Source organism: Chelon labrosus, assembly GCF_963514085.1.
Source record: "Chelon labrosus genome assembly, chromosome: 24".
Lineage (NCBI taxonomy): Eukaryota > Metazoa > Chordata > Actinopteri > Mugiliformes > Mugilidae > Chelon > Chelon labrosus.
The window spans coordinates 6,312,819-6,335,771 of record NC_140357.1 but is presented as its reverse complement, the minus strand read 5'-3'; the positions used below and the strand labels follow the sequence as shown (position 1 = coordinate 6,335,771).

Sequence of the window (22,953 nt, the reverse complement as noted above, 5' to 3'; positions counted from 1 at the left end):
CATCATTGATTGAAAAGTTACCTTGGGTGCTTTCAAACTGCAGGACCTTTTTTCCTAGCTCTTATAACTGCTGGAGGAAATAAATCCTTTAGTTTGTGTCCGCATTGCAGGGACTGGGAACAATCATGGAACTTGTGTTGGATGAAATCATAGTTCTTGCATTTTCGAGCACTTTGACTTTATGGTTTTTGTTTGGGTTTTTTTGCTGCTGAAGTAATGGACCAAAAGTAAAGTCCGGGCTTCATCAAGCCTGCATGCAATGGTGTTGTATGTTATGAAAAACTAAGTGATGTTGCTATACCAACCGTCACTTCAGTGTTCCTATTGGCAGTGCAAATGCAAACCAAAAACAAAGCCATTTAAGGTTTGCTCTTGCACCTACTGTGAAATGCTACAGCTGAAAATAGAAGATAGTAATGACAACATTGGTGTATTAATAGTAACGGTGAATGAGTGAACAAAGGAGTGGTTGTGGACACAGCCAAGGATAAGCCCTCATACGTATAGCAGCAATTTTATTTGATTATTTCAGCCCATATCATCTATACATAGTTTCCATGCTGTTCTGACAGCATGGAAACTATGTATAGATGATATGGGCTGATCTAAGCTTATATTTGAAAGTTCTATATATTATATGTAAGCATGTACAAAGTTGTTAATGTGCAGGTAGATACATGATAATGCAGGATCTGCTAACTTGTCTCATGGGACGTTCAATAGAAGCAGACCTGCATGTGTTCTGACAGTGCTACAACATTGTAAATGGTAAATAGTTGAGCATATTGCTTATTTTGGTTTCTGATTCCTCTCTCAAGTCTGTTCATTATGGTACTTTGATACAATCTGAAATGAGTTCAAATGGCACCGGATAGCACTTGTTCTAATTTTAATGTTTACATCCAGGCATTAAGGTGTTTATAGTTCAGTGTTGCAACACAGTGTTTCCCATAAATCCTGGATTACGTGTTGGGTTTCTTTATTTGTGGTCGCCACATGTTAAGTATCTTCTTTATTTAGGATGACATGCAGAGCCAGTATGACATGGAATATTTCTTAATTTAGTGAAATAAGAAGGCATTATGGACGTTTTTGGGGGTTTGTGGAACAAACAATAAGTAAAGACAATGTCGACAAAACACAAGAGATTGTATGTACTGTGGAAATGAGGAGAATGCACAGTCCTGTCCTGACTGTTTGACTAGTTTTTAAAAAGAAGTATTCTTAGTTTAAGTGGCAGTGGAACAAACAACTATTTGACTAAAATCCTACTGATGACATTTAAGCTAAATAAAAATGACTTCGTTTAGCTGGAGGGTGTTGGGAAAAGCGCAGTTGATAGTGTTTTGACAGTGTTACATTCAAAGTAGTTCTGCCTTCAGGGTCCTTTGCTTTGCAGTTGGAACCTTTTCAGTCTGAGCAGGCTATAAAAGTTGTTCAAGTCCAATTATGAGACTGCAGGTCCGAACATAATGTGTAATTTCTCATTGTGGTCATTTCCTCGCGGGCCTTTCAGCACCTTGTAAAGTGTTTTCTTTCTGCAGCTAAGCGATAGCACTGGGAGCAATGAAAGGGAAGTCTGCTGCGAGTGTTACCAAGCCAACAAGAGACTGCAGAGTTATTCATACAAACACTCTCCTTCTCTCTCTCTAACGAACACACATCTATGCTGACAGGTGTTTTAATAATGACATCACAGGGAGCCATTTGCGTTTCCTCCACAGAGCTGGAAATGACCTCCACAATATCCTAAACAGTATTTATGTGATTTTCAGGGATCACGTTGCCAACAGGAACTATTTGCCACCTGGATTACAATTCACTGCTTATGTGAGACACGCTGAGCTGAACCGTGTTGCTCTGCTGCATGGTATTGCTTCTGCAGCTGTCTTTTTAGCACTGCTAATTGGTTTCTTTAACACCTCTGGGGAAAATGGTGATTTATTTTACATTGAGAAAAACGTGCATATATGTTCTTTCAGTTTCCAGCAGCTGTTTATGCACTGTTTAATGTCCCATTGGGTGGTGAATAGTTTCCAAAAAACAACATCTATTCTGAAATGAAACCAGAATGAAAGTTGTTGCATTTGGGGCAGCATTAGGCTCTGATAAAAGGAAAAAACTAGAGAACTTTTACCCAGTTGTACTGAATAATGAATCCTGCTTGTTCATAAATTTGAGGCATGCATGGTGTAGTCATTAACATAAGTAATCCCTCTTAAACGCTATATAAGGGGAGGGGTTGTGCCATGTGCAAATGTTCTAATCAAGAATTAGACAGATGTCGCCAAAAACAGGCTGGAAGAAGAAACATTTCAGCAGTAATGAAATTGACTTTTCTGCAGAATCCCAAGTCTACAGAACATTTTTGATTCTGTCCCTACAGAGGGATGCACGGTTGCTAAAATGAAACGCAAATGGCTTAAAATGAAAAAGAATAAAGCACTGGCCAAGCCAAGTGTCCCGTGATGACGGCTAGAGAAGGACCGACCGTAGCAGTCACACAACCAGACCTAAAGAGAGCATATAAACCATTCAGATCATCATCTCAAGAGGGTTTAATTGGTTTCCATGGACCAATAGTAGCTCACTAATTTTAGCTCACAAATGTAATAATCCAGTTACTCCAACTTCTCCTTTTTGTTTTCTGCATCTGCGTGCACAAGGGACCGTAGGGCTCGCAGGACCACAGTCTGCATGGACTCTGCAAAACTTGTAACTTTAGGTACTATACACACTGCATGCAAACCAGCCCAGAGGCTGCGTAATGAGACTGTTAATCATGCACACCCTCATAATTAATCAAGGCTAAAAGCACTCACATATGCTGGTAAACTTCCACCCATCTTCCCAGATTCTCCACAATCTTGTACTACGTGCTTGAGTCAGGAAGGCAGCAAACTATTCAGTGGTGTGCCAGACACTGTGGGATAGTCTGCAGCTTCCTGACCACTGTCTGCATTCAAAGTCTGCATAGCTACAGTACATGTCAAGGACTCGATGTGAATAAACGTGACACGCTCCGATATTGCTCATCTCTGGGGAACAACCACCCGTGAGCCTGCGTAGAAGTGCAAGAGTCATCTATTACACACATGCTGTGGACACTCCACTTTAAAAGCAATCAGAAAAAGACAGTGTAGCCCAAAACATTAAAAAAAAAAAAAAAAACGATAATTAAACTAGACAGTGTAGTCGGCACACACATAAAGTACTCGATGTGCCATGTACAGATCTGGAGCATCTGATGACTCTGGGCAGAGCCCTGTGGAGCATATGATCACTATGACAGACTGCATGCTGCAGGGACATTAAGTGACTCATTTAACCACATAAATACACAAATAATTCAAGGCTGGGGGATATCCAAACTTTTGTAAACTTCCAGAGGAAGCTGAACTTTAAGAGCTATCGTCATGCCAAAAACATCAATGGTATTGCTTCTGGCTTGCCTTCAAAACTTGATTTCACCGGCTAAAGCACTCGTCCTAGTATTTTCTTGTTTTTGTTGCATGGAATCACTTCCTCTATCGGATTTTAAGAACCAAACAAATAGAGCGCCTAAAATTACCCCTCTCAAACAGGATCCTTAAATCATGATGGCGTCCTATTTTCCTGCCTACAAAAGGCAGCAGAGAGGAGGCAAAATGGTTTCTAACAACAAAAACATGATGCCAGCGGAATCGGAGTGCATAGATGGTTTGTTTTGCGGGAACAGTCGAGCACAGATGGAGACTCGGATGCACTGGATACGAGTGTTGTCTTATTTTTAACACTGGTTATCTCTATACAACATCTGGAGTCTCAAGCAAGTCAGAGAATTTCAGCAGCCATCTTCAGAAGAGCTTTGCAGTAGCCTAATCTGATGTGAAATATTCAGACCCATTAACAGCATGCCAGACGATATTGCTGCGTGACCCTTTTCTCACTTGTCCCAGTCATATTCGTCATGAGCATACCAGACAGCTTACTTTACTGACTTGTGTATTTTTGGCGCGTTATCATCATTTTGTTTTTGGTGAATTTTCCAACTCCTACTCGTGGCTTTTCACACTGCACACTCCTATGGCTATTTTAGTGTATATTTGTGAACATGCACTACAGAAAAAATATTTTTTTATCTTCATTTGTTCATTTCCGATTGATAATGCTGAGGATTTCTTGTTTTGGTCCCTTTGTCAGGATTGATACAGGATCAAAACTTCCTGCATCATCAAAACATCGCCCTGAAGCTTATCCCACAAAAAAAATAAATAAATCGGTGCGTGACAGTGACACAAAACCATGCGGAAAAAAATGTGTACACAGGACTTTAGCTATTTAAATCTCCTTAATAAATCACAATCCTCTTTCCTTACAGTTTGTAAAGGCCTTGCCAGGCAGGGAGGCTGTTCTCCATTATTTCTAAACTAAGACGTTCCTGCCTTTTAACCCTGTGGCATTGCTTTATTTAAAGCTTCTTAGTGTGCCAGGGGAACACGAACTGACAGACTTAGCCCAGCATTTCCTTCAGTAGAGTTAAATACATGCAGACATTCACACAATTTGTTATTGTCCTAATAATGTGTTAAAACTGAACAAGACGTTGCAATAAAAAAAAAAAAGCATGCTTATCCCAGTTCCTGCACAAATAAATATTCGTAAAATGAGGACTAAGTTAGTGCCGAGTTTTAAAGATATCAAATATTGTATAGGGATGTTAGATCAGTGCAAATGCAATTGAACACAAATCACATGTAAAATGAGTGAGAGCTCTGCAGTTAACGTTGTGCAATTAAATCTTTACCCATTTTATTTAAAAAAAATAATAAATAAGAACTTTATTTTTCATTGATGATTGCGTTATAAAAATGCACAAAAATATGTACAATCAAAAAAGCAAAAATATTAAATTTACAGTGTAATTTTTTTTTTTAAATGGCAGCATTGTGTTGACTTAACTCAAGTTATTATTTAATAATCAAAACAATAGGTTATAATATTTTTTTTGCCTAAAAAACAAAGGATTTTCCTCATTTTGTCTTTATTTAGTTAGTTTGGCTGCTAAGTTCTGCTAAATGCTAAGCTAATACATGCAGATCTATGTCTTCTTAGAAGTCAAAGGAAAGACAAATGTCTAAAACAAATATTTTAAAGAAGGGAGTTGTATTGCTTTATATTGCTCATGCACAGTACTAATATACATTCACCAAGTCCAGATCAATGATACTCTGTAGACACACGCTACAATGCAGGGCCATTGGGACTCACCTCTACATGTTGACAAGTCTGGATCAGTTTCCCCATAAGAGATTCCAGCTCATTGTTCCTCTTGATCAAATTGCTCAGGTTGGAGTCCAGGGCTTGCTGCAGCAGAAAAAAAGAAAAGACAATCAAGAAAGTGAGAGAGGACATCCATGCAAAGAAATGGATGTGGAGAGCAGAGGTGTGAAAGGTTAAAATGAAACAGAGCTTCACCCGGACGGGTTCTGAAGCTTGTAAGACAAGCTTAGAAACCACACATCAGCAAACAACAACAACAAAAAAAAGTTGTAAAGCAAGTGGAAAAAAGCCAAATTCTAGAAAACACAAGAAAAGATGAGCGATGCCGTTTGACTCCTCCGTGGAGATATGAGAAGCAATATTATTCTTTCAACTCTTCTTTTGCAAAGAAATCCCCAGGAGCTTTTGCATCTGTCCTTTTTAAAAAGATGCATTCAGTGACCCCGTACCTCTGAGCGTGGGTGATACCCCTCATCCCTGTATTGCCGCCTCATCCTGTCCCGTCCGAGCCTCCGACAGAGGATCCTACTCTAAAAGAGGATGTGACTGGGACAGCCACTCTGCTGAGCACCAAGCCATGCGCAAACCCGGCCAAGCGGCAAATTAGGCATCAAAATCTTTCCCTATGAGAGCACACAGCAGCGCTCCCGGCTAACGAACCGGCAAACAGGTGACAGCACGTCAGTGATGTCCCTTAACGCTCCTCCTCTTTTTTCCCCCCCTCCCTTTTCTCTCTTTTTCTGTTACTGCTCTGATGCTACATCTGCTGGGGCACAAGCTGTCGCTTTTACTTCCAGGGCCATCAGAATATTGCCAAGCCGAGCGTGTTTAAGCTGCTCTGATGCTGCGTCTCCACTTTCTCATTTCTCTAAACAGTTTTCCTGATAAATTTAAGCTCAGAATTGGTGAATTTCTTGCAAAATGCGGCGCAGGTCCTTCAGATTAGAGAGGCCGCGACTGCTAGCACTGTTTTCCATTCAGGGGATTTTAGGTAAATCCTTTGCTTCTGTTAATTCCAAGTAAGAAATACAACTAGCTCGATAGGTTACATTTGCTTAACCTTTAACCACATTTTTAGCAGTAGCATAAACAACGGCGTGTCTGATGTTACATTGAGGATTAAAAAGGTCCTGGCTAGAGGCTATATTGCATCAACAACAGTAAGCACAGAGAGAGATGCTAGGATTTGTGTGTTTTTTTTGCATGTGTGCGTGCACTGTATCAGCTCTAGGGGCTTAATGGATGGCCTTAATACGGCGATGACACACAAAAGCAGCAGCATAAAGGTCTGCCGGAATGGGAATATGATGCTGTGGTCGTTATCATTCTTGGCAAAGATAAAAAAATAACTAAACCTCTTAAAGGATGAGGACGGGAAATGCAGTGATAAGTCAGGAGCTGCATCACATGTGTGTCGCATGTATGCATGCATTAATGAAAACACTAACAAAGCTTAAATGCAAAGTGTATACAATCCACTGGGACATGTACTGGGAAAATGTAGTTAATTAAAGAATTATTCTGTCTGTAGCCATATCTCTGTGAGAAGTTGCATTCCTGGTTCTGTAAATGCATCCTTTATGTGTGTTCGTTGATAGATTTGGACGTAAAGGGGTTAACCCATATCTACAGTATCTATGTGGCCAACTCTTATGTATCTGTTTAGCAATCATCCTTCTGTGTCCATACCATCTATCTCCCCATCTCTGTCTGTCTGTCTATCATTCTTTTCTGCTGCCTGTCCACATCCGAAAAACACTTTCTGTGCAAAGTTAATCTCTACACAGAACCAGCGAGGCTAAGCCATTTTTTTTCGTAAATGAGTTCTAGATATACAGTAAGCCAGTGGGTTCAGATTAACTTGGGGTTAAAATGCATGGAAACAAAATGTTCACAAACTCAAATCAGTGACAAAAAGAGCACGTACAGGTCTGCTTTTGATCCTGATGTACACGTTAAACATGTTTTATTTAGAAATATTTTTATTGGAAGGGTAGCCATCCTACTAGTGACTAAGGCTGGTATCCTCTCTGAGCTAGTTGCAATCTCCAAGGCAGAAAAGTGAAGACAATGTGGAAATGCAGTTCCGTGAATGGCCACTTGAGGCCGACTCCAAAAGGGAGTAGATCACCATAAACATGTCACAATGCCCAAGTTTATAGCAGAAAGAAACATTGTTCACCTATTTCATTGTTCACCTATTTGGTCTCTACAACTTATTTTCCCATTCCTGACAACTGTATGAGGGTGATTTTATAGCGTTGCCAGTTTGAATGACAGGCGGGTGCTGCCGCAGGTTGCTAGCTGTTCGCCTAGGAGTCACCTGTTCACCTCAGCTGTACTCACGTTCCAACTCTTTGCTCTTTTTTTTTTTTGCATTTGCCGGGAGCTAAGAGTCAGGGATTGTCAAGAATTCTGTAGAACACATCAAGGAATATGTGTCCATCTAGTCCAAACCTCACGCATCAAATCATGTCCTGTGTTTTGCAGGTTTTTGTTCCGCATGGGGGCAGCCTTAAGCAAAAGATAAAATCCGTCAGAGATTCTAGCATAGATCATGTGCGGTTGAGTGAGATTGCTTGCAAAGCAACAGTTCAACAATAAGATTTGTGGTCAGCCGACTTAATGTGAGACAGTTTTTCCAAAGGAGAGCTGGTTACTTCAGCAGCATCTGCTCTTGATCAACGGAAAGTTGCTTCCATCACCCAAAAAACAATGTGTTCTCTGAAACCAAGACAGGTTTTGCATAAGTTTCATCACCTACAGGGCAGTGCATACTATCAGTATCATTTGTTCCATCTTCTTTACATTCCTTACTATTTTTGTAAAGCAAAAGAAAAACAAAACCTTTGTCATTAGTGTGCATGCCATTCTGAGTGAACTAAATCACCCTGGAGCAGCGCTGATAACCTCAGAATGTCTGCAAGGGGGACGCACACACACACTCACTCATACACGGAGACGGCTCGTTGACTAAACTTCAGAGGAGCACCGTCTTTTCAAGATTTACAGTGACACTGAGCAGGCTTGTGCTCTGAAGATTCCTAACTGAGCTGCCAGAATATCACTCCATTCCTTTCCTTGTTTCTATTACGTGTTAGAGCGAGATCAGAGAAACCATAGTCGCATAGATGAAGACAGAAAGTCTGAGCCAGGCAGAGAGAGAACAAAGGCGGACAGTTGAACAGTAAGATGGAAATTGAAGAGGAAGCAAGCAAAGGAAACCCAGTGATTGTGAGACAGGAACTATGAGTTTGAGAACAGAAGTAGCAGAAGAAGAGGGTGTTCTGTATTTGATAGAGCACATTGGTGTTTGCTCGACACCCAGTTTCTTGCCAGTGAGCTCCCTGTAAATTGCAAACAGTATGTTTAGGTTTTTGTATCAGTCTCGGAGAAACAGAAACGACTCAGGCGAAATGGAGCCTCGATTCAAAAGCAGAGCACAGTACAGGGGGGAAACAAAATAAAGAAAACACAGCAAGAAAGAAACATTGTTCAGGGGGAAAGTGAGAAAGGATGTTGTCTCTGTGTGTGTGTGTGTTTGACTGAGAGACAAGAAAGCACCAAGTAAAGAAAATAGGCTGCAAGGGCTACACAATGCACAGTAAATTCTCAAATAATGTTTTTTTTTTTTTTTTTTTTTTACCACAGTTGAAGAGAGAACCAGCTGTTTTCTGACTTGCAACTTTAATGTTCTAGTAAATGCTAGATTCTGGTTAGTCAGGTGAGCATAAACACATCTTAAAATGAATATCAGTACCTGGAAGATGTGCTAATAAGCACAACAACACTTGTTTTATTATGACTTGAAAACTTTATGCATTTGGGACCCCTGCTCTGAAAGTAAAGTGGAAATCCTTAGTCCTTGGTAGAAGACCAATTTCTTTGGCATTCAAAGCATGCAAAACCCTGACACAAAATGTGCACAAAGAGATTTAATATGTGCTAAAGGTCAAATAAGATTAAGAATAATCCAGGAACAGACATAAGTCATAATAAAAGCAACAGACTTGGGATAGAACTGTGATTGATGCACAAAAATCAAGTGGTCACAGAGAATGGCTGGAAACAAATGATCTGGCAAATACTGAGCAACTAAGATATTAAACGGGAAATGGCATACAAACACAGCCGAAGCTGTGCTTGTTTTTGCTGACCTCCACTGGTTTAAACTTCTCACCTTGCTGCAGTCATGTACAGGTGTACTTCAGGACTCTGAGACATCGCTGTTGGATGTGGTCAGAGGTGAAACTTTTAACCCAAACTGATTCTCAGCCTTGCCTCAATGAGCAGTGTTTCAACGCCCTGTCTAACAGAAACAAGCCTAGCGCACATTTGATCACATCTAGCAGAGCTGACAGGCGCAACATCACACTGAGCTGACACCACTGGGAAGTAGACTTCTGTATCACCTCTAGAGGTCGGAACATTTTTAGCTTGTATTGCTCTTTAATGACTCACTTTAAGGATTGTTTGCCAAGGTCACTTTGGAAGTTTAAAAAGTGTCAGCATAACAAGATGGACTGTGGAAGTATGTGTGGAATTAAGTGTTTTCATGATATAGGAGATGGATGAGACGGCTAGAGTACATAAAGCTAAATGTTGTCCTTATCAGCAAGGCTCTGAATCAAATGCAATGGTTTCTGTCTGCTCATGTTTTATTGAGTAGGTCTGTGCTTGACAACACAAAGGACAGCTGATTAAAGAAAGTGGATAACTACAAAACGCAACAAACCTGTGATTTGCAAGTAAAGTGGCAGACACATACACACACGCATAGCAGCTCCCATCTTTTATCCTCAAGGTTCTTTCTCCTCAGACCCAGAGCCAAGGACTTTAAAAGCTATTTCCAACTGCCTCCTCCGTCAATTTCCTGTGACGGGGGTAATTTTATCTCCGCAAAAGGGATGGGTGTTCCCACAATAACCTCCACGGCTCTTATCAGACACACACCACCACTGCCACTGCAAAAAAGGAAACTATTCCAATAATCTGATATTCGTTTTTTTCCCCCCCTGTGGAGAGTGGGGATATCTCAAATCCCAGCAGATCAGGGCAAAAAGTGATATGCATGAAATGTTCCAGAAAATATGACCAAAACAGTTTACGTGTCAGACTTTAAAACGAAAGAAAGAAAAAAATCCTGTCTGAAGAAAGTAGGACTGCTGGTAACATCTTAAGCATCTCAAGTATTTGAATTACCTGACAAATGGAGGCTCTGCGCTGTACCTGCTCTTTGAAGAAGTTCCCCAAAGTTTTCTGTCTTCATGAATTAAAAATCAGATGTGTTGTTCAGCATAAATATTGCATGGCAGTGGGTTGTTTCCCACGATAATTAGCTAAGACCTCAATTTATTTCACTGATTCTGCGAAGCTTTGCCTCTTGAAAGCTGCAGATTATTATACTGTCTTTGTGTACACTGCTACGTGATCGTATGAAGCTACATTAATGTTTCTGTCAAGATTTGTTTACTTATGTAGTGCCTCGGTTTACCGCTTGCTTTTACAAAGAACTGGCACGCACAGATTAAACGAAAATGAGCAGTGAATATTCAGTGAAATTAATTAAAGTTAAGTGAACTGACGTGAACAGCACTCGGCAGCTTCGGCGACTGAATTTATCCTTGGGCTGAGATATATTTTAAGCCTCTCTGTTAAAGAAGACCAGGCAAAACAAGTCAGTGATCTGAAGAAAGAAGTTCTAATTAGGATAGAATAGAATAAAATGCTTTATTTGTTACTGTACAACAACAACGAAATTAGGATGCCCCCATGTCATGTGAGCTTCAAGTGTGCACCACTCCCAGATGTTCTACAAAACTTAAACTCCCCACCAGTTATTTAGAACTGAAGAAACCACTTGGATTAGTGATGAAACTCAAAGTTCAGTTGCCTTTGTTTTAAATTAAATTAGAGACTTTGCCAAATGTGTTGAGACAGTGCTGATTAAGCTTTATTGTGCAGTTTACCAGAGTTTAAAATCTGGCGTCTGTGGTGACACTCCTGTGAGATGCATTTTACTAAAAAAAGAAAGCAATCAACAGCAAGAACAATGTGGTTGGTGTAATGTGGTTTACCATTAGTGTGACTTTTCCTCGTTGGATCATGCTGACGCTAGAGTACTGAAATACTGAAATACTGTTTGAAATCGTAAAAACAATTGAAATTATGGTAGATTTTCCATTTTATTTCAAAAACTAGTACATTGCATGTGTAGCCTTCTTCCTTCAAGCTGTGCCTGAAGTCTTTAGAGGACTGCTCAGAGCTAACATGGTTGTAAACCATGGTTTGTATCAAGTCACGTCATGTTCCAGGTGCTCAAATCCCCTCTAACTCCTTGCAGAAAAGGAAGTGCTTCCTGTGTCTGTCTTCAGATTAGCGCAAAGGAAGAGTAGTGTATGCGTGTGCAGACATACATCCCTGGGCGTACTTGTGTTTATGCGTAAATGTGTGAGAAAGAACTTTCTTCAAAGTTAATGAAGCACTCATATGTGCTTTGTTTTCCCATCTGCTCTGTGTCCTCGCAAGGAACCGTCAGGCAGAAGATAGATTATTTATTTAGCAGAATACTGTCTAAATAAAACTTCAGCACTGAACTGTCCTAAGTAAATGTCAAAACTCATTTGTCTTTCAGCGTGTGGGATTTAGTGGCATCTGTTGTGTTGGTTGTGTATGGCGACCCTATATCCTGTGAGCATAGATATAGTCCTGTAGAGACAGCACTGTTGAGTTTGTCTCACATGCACAATGAAGATTTAGTTGCTGCCCTGTGGTCAGCATGGATACTAGTTCTGTTGCATAGCTATCACTGCACAGTTTTTGGTGTTATATGGTATATCATATCCTGTATTCTTGATGAAACCCCTGTACTTAGCCGTAACCATAACCATCTTGCATGTCCTGGACAATGGCACATAAAAAGTTTCTGCGTTCCCATATATGACATGAGAAATGTTCTTTCTCATATTCTTCTTCTTTTTTTATTGTATGTGAAACATTTCCTAACATGACATTTATTCCAAAGTAAATTAAAGGCTTGAAATGCCAGCACACGCAAAATGTGCAAGTGGCTTGCAATTTAAATCGGTCTCTAATCCACACGATGGCGTTCATGGCTGCTAAGGAAATGATAAAACCCCCCTGAGACATGTGCAGTTGCATGAGTGATGGCTGCTTGTATAGCAAGTAACAAAATAATGGATGTCAATAGGTCTACTTAAATCCTACACTTTTAACGGAAAATAACGGTTAGAAAAATACTTAATTTCCCATACATGGAATTTGTTCTTTGCAGCTCCATAGAAAAGGGTGACATGAATCTTTCATTCTGAATCCCTTTTTGAGACCCAGTAGCTCATATTTCCACCTTCCCAGCATTTCTTTTTAAAAGACATTTTCTGTGTTCAGCTGCACAGCCACCACCTTTCACGAGTGTGTGCATAATTCTGACACTAACTCATAGAGTTAAACAGACGGTGAATCCCATAATGTGTGCACACGTGTACTATATGGTAATACACACGTTTATTTTACTGAATCTTGTATGTTTTCTTCTCTTACACCAGCAGTATTTGGCAGCCTGTGAGCATGTCGGAGCAATGAGAATCTATTATTGCTTTGTTTTTGTGTGTGTGTGTTATTTAGTACCTGATAATTAGCTTGTATAATAGCTGCCGGACTCACTGACCTGTGCTATGCTGAGCTCTCTCTCTGGGTGAATGCCGGGAGAGGGGGAGAAGGAGAGTCACGATAATTAGATGATGTGGCTTTCCACCTAATTTTTCTTCTTTTGCTTAAATTTGCTGAAACACGCAAGACCAGACGCCACAGACACATACATTAGCAGTGATGATGAATCACATCAAGCCTATTTCAGCAGTTTTGAAAACAAAAAGGCCTGCAACCAGACTGGCATAATAATAGAAAGGATAATGGGGGTTGTTGCTGGGCAGCTTAATTTTCAATGAGGAGAATGGAAATGATGCTCAAACGGAAACTTTATGGCTAAATAAACACTTTGTGGGTGAGCGTGCAGTGGGGCCATTGCTGAAAATGTTCCCTGGGAAAATGGTGCCATGGTAAAGTTGTCTTACTTATTGTTCTGGGAGAAAGTCTGTATAGTGTGGCCTATGTGTACAGGTTTTACACTGATTTTACAAAGGACTACTCAAACTTGTAATAAATGATATAATAGAAACAGCAGTTGATGCACTGATGGCTAAGGTGACTAATGGGTAATTAAGTGCAGGCTAAATAGACATTATCATTATTTTAGACATTTTTTGCTGTTCAGCCCAGGTTGCAGTACCTACAATAACCACTAGATGGCTGCCATAGCGTATCATTTCAGCACCCTTGGATGTACAGGCAAATGGTCTGATTCTTTTCATTGTAGGTGCAGCACAATGACCAATTACCCTCTCAGTGAAAACTAGCATGTTCCTGATCCTTGAATGCATTCAGAAGCTCCTGACCCCATTGCGTTTTGCAGCAATGTCTTGATATGACAACTGACAAAAGCACACTATGAGAACTCCCAAAAGCAGCAGGCCAGCAGTACTCAGTGGAACACGGTTTGACTGGACTATACTCAGAGGCATGATGACTAAATGTCTCCAGTGATATCTAGCCAAACATCATAGTCGAATGTGGTAGAAAAAAGTAAATCCCTTCTCTTTTCCCCTTTTGGCAGTGCGTCGCCCTATTGCCCCGATGAGGAAAAAAAGAAAAGAACACTCGTGAACAGAAAGCATGTGTTAGAAAGTGGGTGCGGGGATGTGTGACCTTCACTGAACAGCAGAATGATGTGTTCAGAATTTGACAGGAAAAGGTTGTCTGCAATCGTGGCTCAAGGGTTGAACTGGTGAATCACAATTTGAAGCCAATCCTGGTCTTGAAGGCAACATAGACCATTGGCATATGACAACCGCAAGTCTGCATGCACTAACCACGATTGTATCCGGTAATTTTTGGATGTTGACTCACAGGGCTTAATTCTATTTCAGCCCTTGCTGTTTTGATTTAGACTTCTAAAAGTAGTAATCGTAGCTCTCAGGGACAGTGCTTCAATCATCCAAGGTCAGGATATTAGAAGATAACATCTGGTGGACACTGCAAGTAACATTTACTTCTGCATGAGCTCACATAGATACACACACACAAGCACACATCCTGCCTCTGGTCCCATTACCAGCACACTCTAATGGCCATGCTCAATTAGGCACACCTACACCCAGAAGGCAATTGGCGCTCGTTAACCTGCAACCTCATTGAAGACACCATGCCTCGTCACTAATGACACTCCCCGTATTCGCTCCGTGTGCATGCCTCCGAATACCCTCATGGCGCACTGGCATGGTGCAGCGATTATGCTAATTGCTTAATTATTCAGGAGAGATGATAAGTCAGCATGAGATGATACAATCTCACTTGATAATCAAGTTAGATACCTGGGTAATAGGAAATTTCATAGTTCAGAGCAGAGTAAAATTAAAGTTTAAAACTCATTATGTGTGTAAGATAAAGAGAGGGTCTGTAATCTTATATGTCATTAAAATGAACCTAATCTTTCTAAATATGGCAGCAGATTTAAGAATGGACTGGTTTGGAAATGAAAAAAAAAACATCTCCATAAAATCCATTAGCGTAATAATAGGAGGAAAAAATAAAAAAACTGCTGGACTTACTTTGAGTTTTTCATAGCGATCGCTCAATGCTGCCACTTGGTGGTCCCTGTGCCTTCCAACCAGTTTGCACAGTGAGCAGATCAGCTGGTCATCAGTGACACAGTACATGTTCACCTTCTCCTCCTCGTGCTCCAGACACTGGAGCCCTCTGAGGTGGGAGTCCGGCATGGGCTCGATAAGCCGGTGGCCTGTGAACGGTTTCTTGTTCGGGTGAGTCGCTCGGAGGCACTCCTCGCAGTACGAGACCTCGCACGTCACACACGTCTTGACGGCATCCTGTGGTGGGTCCTGCTCGCAGAACTGGCACTGGACCGGCTCAGGAGGTGTACCCGGGCTGGACATGGCGGCGCTGACGGGGACCAGCGCCAACCGGTTGCTCCCTTCCTCACTGGGAGAGTTGGGCCCACTGTGTGGGGCAGGCAGTGGCAACGGTAGAGGCAGCCCGGCTGAAGATGAGGCCCTCTGAACTCTATCAATAATATTTTGCAAGGTCACGTTTCTCTTAAGTCCTTCTAGTCCACGCTCCGGACTCAGGGAGATGACATATCTACAGGTTGGGCACTGGAAAGCGCCAATGCTCTGAACAGATTCGTTGGTGGTGCAGTGGGAGACGAGGATGCGGTGGGCGCAGCCGAAACACAGGCTGTGGGCGCAGGGGAGCAGCAGCGGGTCTTCAAAGAGCTCCAGGCAGATTGGGCAGGTCAGCTCTGACTCCAGAGTGTCCATCCTGCTCAGAGGAGGCCAGGCGGGACCAGGCGCAGTGTCAGCGAAATCCAGAAGAGCCGCTCAGCTGTCTGGAGGCCATAGACAGAGAGATATATGGAGGAGGGTAGAGAGAGAGAGAGGGGGGAAAGAAAGCACAGGGATTTGTGATTAAATGGTGTGAAACGGCTTACTTCTCACTGCTTTCTTGGGAGGGCTTATATCTCAATGGAGCAGACCACTGAGTGGACTTAAAGAATGGCAGAGTGCTGGTTCTTTAAGTCTGTGTGAAAACTGAAAATGAGAGCAAATCTCATATTTTCAAAGCCAAGGAAAATGCAATAATTAGATTAAATTTAGAAAACCAACAACATCTTCCCACGGATGACATTTTAATTCTCTTCCGACAGCAGTTACAGAACAGAATATTAAAGAATAAAGGGAGGGTGTGACTGTGGTGCCTATCAGCAGACAAAAGACGCGAACCCTTTTATTATCAGCTTTGTCAAAATAGCACACAGCAATGGGAACAGAATGGAGACGAGATTAGTGGCGCAGGAAAACGACCACCTCAAACCCACGCGATGAATGATGAGTGCCAAGCACGATATATTTGCACATCTGTTTAAAATTTTTGAATAGTCAGAAAGTTGAAAATACCATTCAGCCTTAAACTCTGAACCAAAAAAAAAAATACATTGCTAGACATTGCAGACATGGTCTTGACCTACTTTTCCCTTTTATGATTATGTTCACATGGACAATATTCCTTCATCCCAAAATCATGATGAAAGGACAAATGAAATCATTCTAATTGTAGATTCCAACTTATGCCAGAATTATAAACAGAAGAAGAACATTTCCCCCGACTTTATTATTGACATTGAACAGCGACGTAGTCATACATGTCAGGAGTTAAATTTGCTTCCAACAAGCCCTGGTGGGTTACAGACTATCCATTTCTACTTGAAATTTAAATTTTGTTTATGTTTTTCAGTTGAAACAAGCTCTCTAATGAAATCCCAGTGTTATTAGACTCAATTCTGTCTGACTATAGCAGGAGAATGGGTTAAGTACATGCACCTACTGACACTTTTGTGGTCAGCTGACTACCTAAATATACTGGATGACCAGGTTATTCCATCAAACCCTAACCCTGTGCTGGAGAAGGCTTTGCACATCTTGGTGAAAAATGAATGCAACACTGGATGGAAATAAATCTTGTGACATTGCAGAAGCTTATTGAAACAATACCAGGCAGCGTATATATGATATCCCACTTTTTCTTTACTGTGTTATCTAATTTGCCTAATTTTTTCCCTGCAGAAAAGGTTGATTAGACAGTTAACTTTATTCATTGAATGGATACTGCGGAACTCATTTCTAGCTTGGAGTATACTTTTGTTTGAATCGTTTTAATACAACTGGAATGCGGACTTCCAAAGCCGGTGTGGTGTTGATTTGATATTCTTTGCAGCAGTGGCAGCTGCAGCCACAGCTGTAGTCAGTTGGTAATTAGTGCACATGCCCATTTACTCCTCCTGCAGAGGAGCTGAGCCTTGGTTTGCAGCTGCACTTTTGCAGCTTGCACCATATGCAGTGGATATTCCTGTCTTAGAAAATAAATGTTATCAGTAATAATACTCATGTGAAGTGATTATGGCTCAGAGAGATACACATACTTTATACATTACTCTGCTTGAACTGAAACTACACTGATCTAGAAGCAACAGTTTCCTGGTTACCTTAGAATATGTTGAAGGGGAGAAATGTGCAGTCTCTTCAATTAAAAATGGTAAAAAATGATATGGATGTGGTTTCCAATCAGTGTTATCAGTCTGCCCAAAAGTTACGTTTGAGCCTCAAAGTTGAAAACTGAACGCTGCATGCACTTTCTGTTCTCTTTTACTTCTTCCTAATTTCTGAGTTTAGCCCGGAGGCTGCGTATAAAGCAACCGTCAGTCACTCTTGGGAGGATAATCGGAATTTCACAGCTACAGAAAAATCACAAAAGAAAACTTTTAAGATTAGAAGAAACCAAAACAGAATCGCTAAAGAAAATGTACCACTGCATAAACAAAGAAAGAAAATGGTATACATAAGATTAGTGCAAACTACTGAAGATAATGCAGCACATAATTACAATAAAATCTTTTTGCATTAAATGATAATTGAGATGACAAAAAGACTCCATTTGCTGAATGAAATACATGCCTTTCTGAGGCAGGAAATAAACCCACTCTTGTACCCACAGTGTGGCGTTTTCAGCAGATGTCACTGTTTACTGAGATTAAGGCTCGTGTTCAACTGAGCGGACGACTGCGCTCGGAATTCATTCTCTAGCCATCTTTATGCATCGTTTCCTATTCATCCTCCGGGAAACAAACTGCAGATAAACTACCCCCACTTGAGCTCTCTCTGCAGTCCCAGCACTTTTTTAGGCGCTCACGATATTCGAGGTCAGATAACATTCATTTGTGGAGCCGATGAGCTGCAGAATGGACGTGAGGAGTAGGATTGTGCGTAAAGAAGATTTTTAGATCTATTTCCACAAAGTGAACCAAGTCAAGAAACCTTGATCTCTTAACTTCTAAATAAGAAAGGATAAAATGAAAAAGATATGAGAGGATATCTAAAAAGAAAATGACAGGAACTGAGATGAAAGCAATTCAGCATTCATGCGATTCAGCTGGAGCGAAATGTGTCTGACTTGACTATAAACAACAGATACTCAGTGACACAAGCATCCCTACACAGTCAAAGCCTCCCTTGGGCATTTATGTCATTGAAGACTGAAGCTTTTTGACAGTCAAACAGATCTTGGGCTGTTGTCAGAAAAACACTGTACTATTTTTATTTTATTTTTTTAGCCCGTTGGTTTATTTTCTCTTCAGAATGAAATTCCTGCATCCATCAATTATTGTGAACTTGTAGCGAGTCTAAAGCTAAATAATCAGTTGTGTTTGTGTAGGAGATCTTGTCTATTTCCTCAATCAATCCCCACAATAACAAGAAGGCAAAGACAACTGAGAGCCACGTGAGCGCATGCTTGCATATAAACACAAATTATAGCTTTCCTGATCTCCTTGGTTCAACATGTTCAGGCCTTCCCCCGTATATGTGTCTAGCACATCTTGAATCAAGCGCTGGTTAATAAGCAACACATGTTTGAAAAAGGTGGATAAACAAGAACCAACAGGATAACAAATAACAAACTGAAAATACATGCCCTTAAAGCTGCGCTATTCAATATTTCATCCCTTAACAAAGAATGTACAATGTTATTGGGTAATTATTTTTAACGTCTACCATATCCGGCATTTGTATGAAGCAACACAGTGCAGTTAAACCCACTACACGCTACCTGCCCAACACAAAGCAGCAGACAGACTCAGCCAGCAACTAGCTCGTGAAGACTTGGAGAGAAAAATTCAACACTAAAAATGAATGCTAATGTTGTCTACAATTGGAAGTTATAACTGTTGTGTAGTACAGCTTGTTTTATTGCCCCCTAGTGGCCGAAAAGTAATTAATGCAGCTTTAATTTTGATGGAAAACCCGACACTGCTATTAGAGATAATACTGAAATATGTCTGAGGCCTAGTTCTTCAATAAAATTTGCCCGCACTGATTTATTAATTGCCACTTGGTTCACTGAGAGAAAGCCATTGTTAGATAATGGCAGATAATTTAGCAGTCTGCTAAATTGCAGCTGATTTAACAAGGCTGTAATCATCCAAATCATGCGTTTAAACACTTCTAGTATTCTAAAAGTAGATTACTACTTCTCCCAGTGTTTCCACTTGAACATGCTCTCTTAAATTAATCATTTACCTTTGTCTCATCATAAAAAATTAAGTGGTCAGATTCAGGCATTAACGTATGGGGGTGTTGCGTTCAATATAGCCTAAAGTTAAAGTTGGTGCACTAATGAAGTCAGTTTGGGACATTTTTTAATACGGTCCATTCCAGCACACAGCTGTCAGACGAGTAACATAAACAGCAGACAGCATTTGATACAAGTCGAGAAAGTAGGGAGAGGAAAAAAAGACCTACTTCCTGACACAGCCAGAAAAGTTTGACATTGATTGAGCTCTGACAGCTTAGTGCTTGACAGGGAGGAAACCTGGAGGCATGAACGAATAAAGAGAATAGATCCATCTCGTTCTGACAAAGATAAATACACACAAACCTAAAACCGTGCTTACATCTAGACACACACACTGTAGTCGCAAATCTAATTTGGCAGGGGAGTCAGGGTGAAATGCCTCTCAGCACACCATAGGTGACACTGTTGAACCATGCATTGAGGTGAAACAGAAGAAAGAGTGGGGAGAGGAGGATTGGATGAAGCTGAGGGCAGAAAAAAAAAAAAAAAAAGGGAGGTAAGAATGTGACAGGGGGAAAACAGGGCATTCAGAGTGGAGGAGAAAGTTGATAAAATCCAACTGGTTTATTTCTCCCATCATCACTTTATGCTCCATGACTGTCAGAGCCGTGTGTGAAAGGCTCGGCTGCTGTGCTTGCACCACTGAAACGTCAGTACCAATAGTCTTCAGTGGGGGGCAATACAAAGCTGAATGAGTAGTGGAAGGATCCTACACTGGCCTAGTCCCTCTCGTTTTCCCTGCAGCTTCTGCATCAGGGCAAAATTGATGTTTCTTACCAAACAGAAACGAATGTTTGTAACACAACACGAGCTGCAGCAGATTATTTGTTAGTATCCTGCAGTCTCATACAATCACATCCATTCGTAATTGGTATGACATAGAGTACACAATGTGAGGTCTGTAGGAAGAGTCTCTTGTTTGTTTTTGTTCTTTCCTTCCTTCCTTCCTCTATTTGTTTAACTGGTTGACACTTTTCAAGAAAATAGAACCCGGTGTTTTTTATCACCACTCATCTTGCTGACAATATGTTGCAAATTATTGACAAAAACAAATCACAACGACAGAAGCCAGGAGCAATTAATGACTTTGTTCCCTAACTTGAAACTTAATAAGCGACAGCTGTTTTCTAGAAAGCTGCAACAGTCATCGAAATGATATATCATCATTATCGTAGACCTCACTGTGTGGTATTTCCTGCAGAATGCGAAGCTAATGTTAACAGCTAATCGATGAAGGGAAAACAATTATAACTGCGTCGCATTAACCACCAAAATGGAAGTTGCTGTTCTCAAATAGGTGACACCTATGGCAGTATGTGGTAACTGCAGGCGGGGTGTCTCCACAGACACCGAGTTCTGAATACCGTAAATGAAAGGATAGTTTAATCAGTGCGTCATTGTCTCATTCACCATTTTGCCACCGGCAGAAAATGCCTCAACGGACATTTATTAAAATGAAAATCTACAACTTTAAGCATGTCACCCAGTTTAGAAAGAATTAACATCCCAGATGGAATGAATTTTTTTTTTTTTTGGAAAGTAACTTGACAAAGTAAATCCAAACATGGCTCGGCTCTAATCTCTCTGACCTATTCACGTACAGACAGCAAAATAATATTCATGTTAGAAGATCGATGGCAGCGTAGCATTTCAGAACAATCAGATTGACATTTTGGTATCTCCTTCCTCTCTCTCTCTGTTCCCGTTAGTTCATGTATCTGCTCCTCTCCTGTTACAGGACTGAGTAGCAGAAGTCCAAAATACTACATTTCTATTTTGAGGGGTGAAAATGTCATTGCCCTGAAGCCTCTCTCAAATGTCTGGGGTTTTTATTGTGAAACCAAACCTCCTATATGGTCTGTGATCCATAAATGCCAGCACATAACCTTTTTAGCTGCACATTTATTATTATTCAGTTATGATATTTTGAAGGTTGTCCACCAGCTCCCTGGAAAACAAATGAGAACAACTAATGAAGCTCTTCAGAAATTAAACCTCCTGATCTCTCTTCCTGTTTATATTTGGGCCAGCTCGCCCATTAGTCTGCACTCTGAATCTTTCATTATCTCTGGGTCCATGAAGGTTGCAGCTTCCCGTTCCACTCATAGTTTAAGCTGTTAAAATTTTTATAGGAGCTCTTTCGGTCCATTTTCTAAAAACTGATTCGACAAGAGCGAGTCGTGGACAAAAGCAGGGGCGAGCGAGAGAGAGTGAGTGAGTGTGTTTTTATGCAACGGGAAAAGAATAGGACCGTTACACGGCACTGCTCATAATGCTGATGTACTGTTAATAGTTGTTAATTTTAGGTCTAACTGCTGTTTCTTCTTCTAGCGTTTCTATTTTTTAACTAAAAGTTAAACTTTGCTTCAGGGGAATTTAATTTCCGTTTTAGCTTTTCAGCAAAATGAATATTTCAACTGCACCACAGCTCGACAAACTGAGCCGGAAAAGAGTCACTCCTCGATTGCAGCAGGGAGAGACAATGCTACCAGTTCGCTTTCAGTAAATGGCTTAAATCCAATACATATATTAAGCATCCAAAAGCAAGTGACCTTCCCCAAAACACAGTTGGATGAAGGGGTTTATTTGCCGATTTGACATGAGCGACTATGACAGTTTACGGAGGAGAACTGAGAAGTAGGTCATCCCCATTGACCTGACTCACATAATCAGCATACACTGACTGTGTGTGTGTGTGTGTGTCACTTTATGAGTGCGCTGTTCCAATTCGCCCTTAACTCGCAGGAGGCAGGAAATAGCAAACACGCAGTGATGGAACCAAGCGAAAGAGGGCAAAGCATCTGAAGCTGAGCATAAACATGATGATAGCTGCCTGTCCACTTTCATGATGTCACATTTAAGGGACCAAAACACAAATACAAGAAGGAAATCTGATCTGAAACATATTCAGTGGATTCAATCGCAAACGTGAACATATCCGTCAAATAAAATTTCGCCTTCAAGCTTCAGCTAAGATCACCTGCAATTGTGACAATCGGAGAAAGAAGCAGAGCTAAATTATTCACACTTTTGTAAAAAATGAATTATTTAGTCACGGAGCACAACCTCTTCTTGCTTTCTTTCTCTTTTGCTAACATATAAACCATTTGACACCTTGTTTACCCCAGTCTGTTAAAGAATTTCAATGATTATTCAATGCTCATAGGATTTGCAATTCAAGAAAAAACAAACAAAAAAAAAAACATAATCTGTTTTCATAGCAGCAGCAGATAGCTGACGACGGATTAACCCTTGACCTCATGCGGCCGTTGAGAACAAGCTGTATTTGCAGGGTCATGCTTTCTGTGCACGGCTCGAAGCAAATTTATCTCTGAGGTGATTTTTACAAGAAGATGCACCAATGCAGAAAGAGTGCTGACGCTCGAAAATAAATTTCTACAGTGTTTTCTTGGA

The 22,953-nt window shown here is 40.8% G+C and overlaps 1 protein-coding gene across 2 annotated transcripts in view; it reads right to left on the bottom strand.

Annotated features, from left to right (window-relative positions):
• The window catches only part of LOC311509179 (E3 ubiquitin-protein ligase Midline-1-like), a 39,796-nt gene that overhangs the window by 11,402 nt on the left and 5,441 nt on the right, over positions 1-22,953 (bottom strand). The window contains exons 2-3 of one of the 2 annotated variants that reach the window (XM_084574258.1): positions 14,949-15,742; positions 5,251-5,346 (exon numbers count right to left, since the gene is read on the bottom strand). In XM_084574258.1, the coding sequence (XP_084430384.1) occupies positions 5,251-5,346; positions 14,949-15,674 (822 nt within the window). In that variant the 5' untranslated portion in view covers positions 15,675-15,742. Of the gene's footprint in view, positions 1-5,250; positions 5,347-14,948; positions 16,204-22,953 lie in introns of those variants that run through there. The other variant, XM_084574259.1, reaches the window with a different exon arrangement.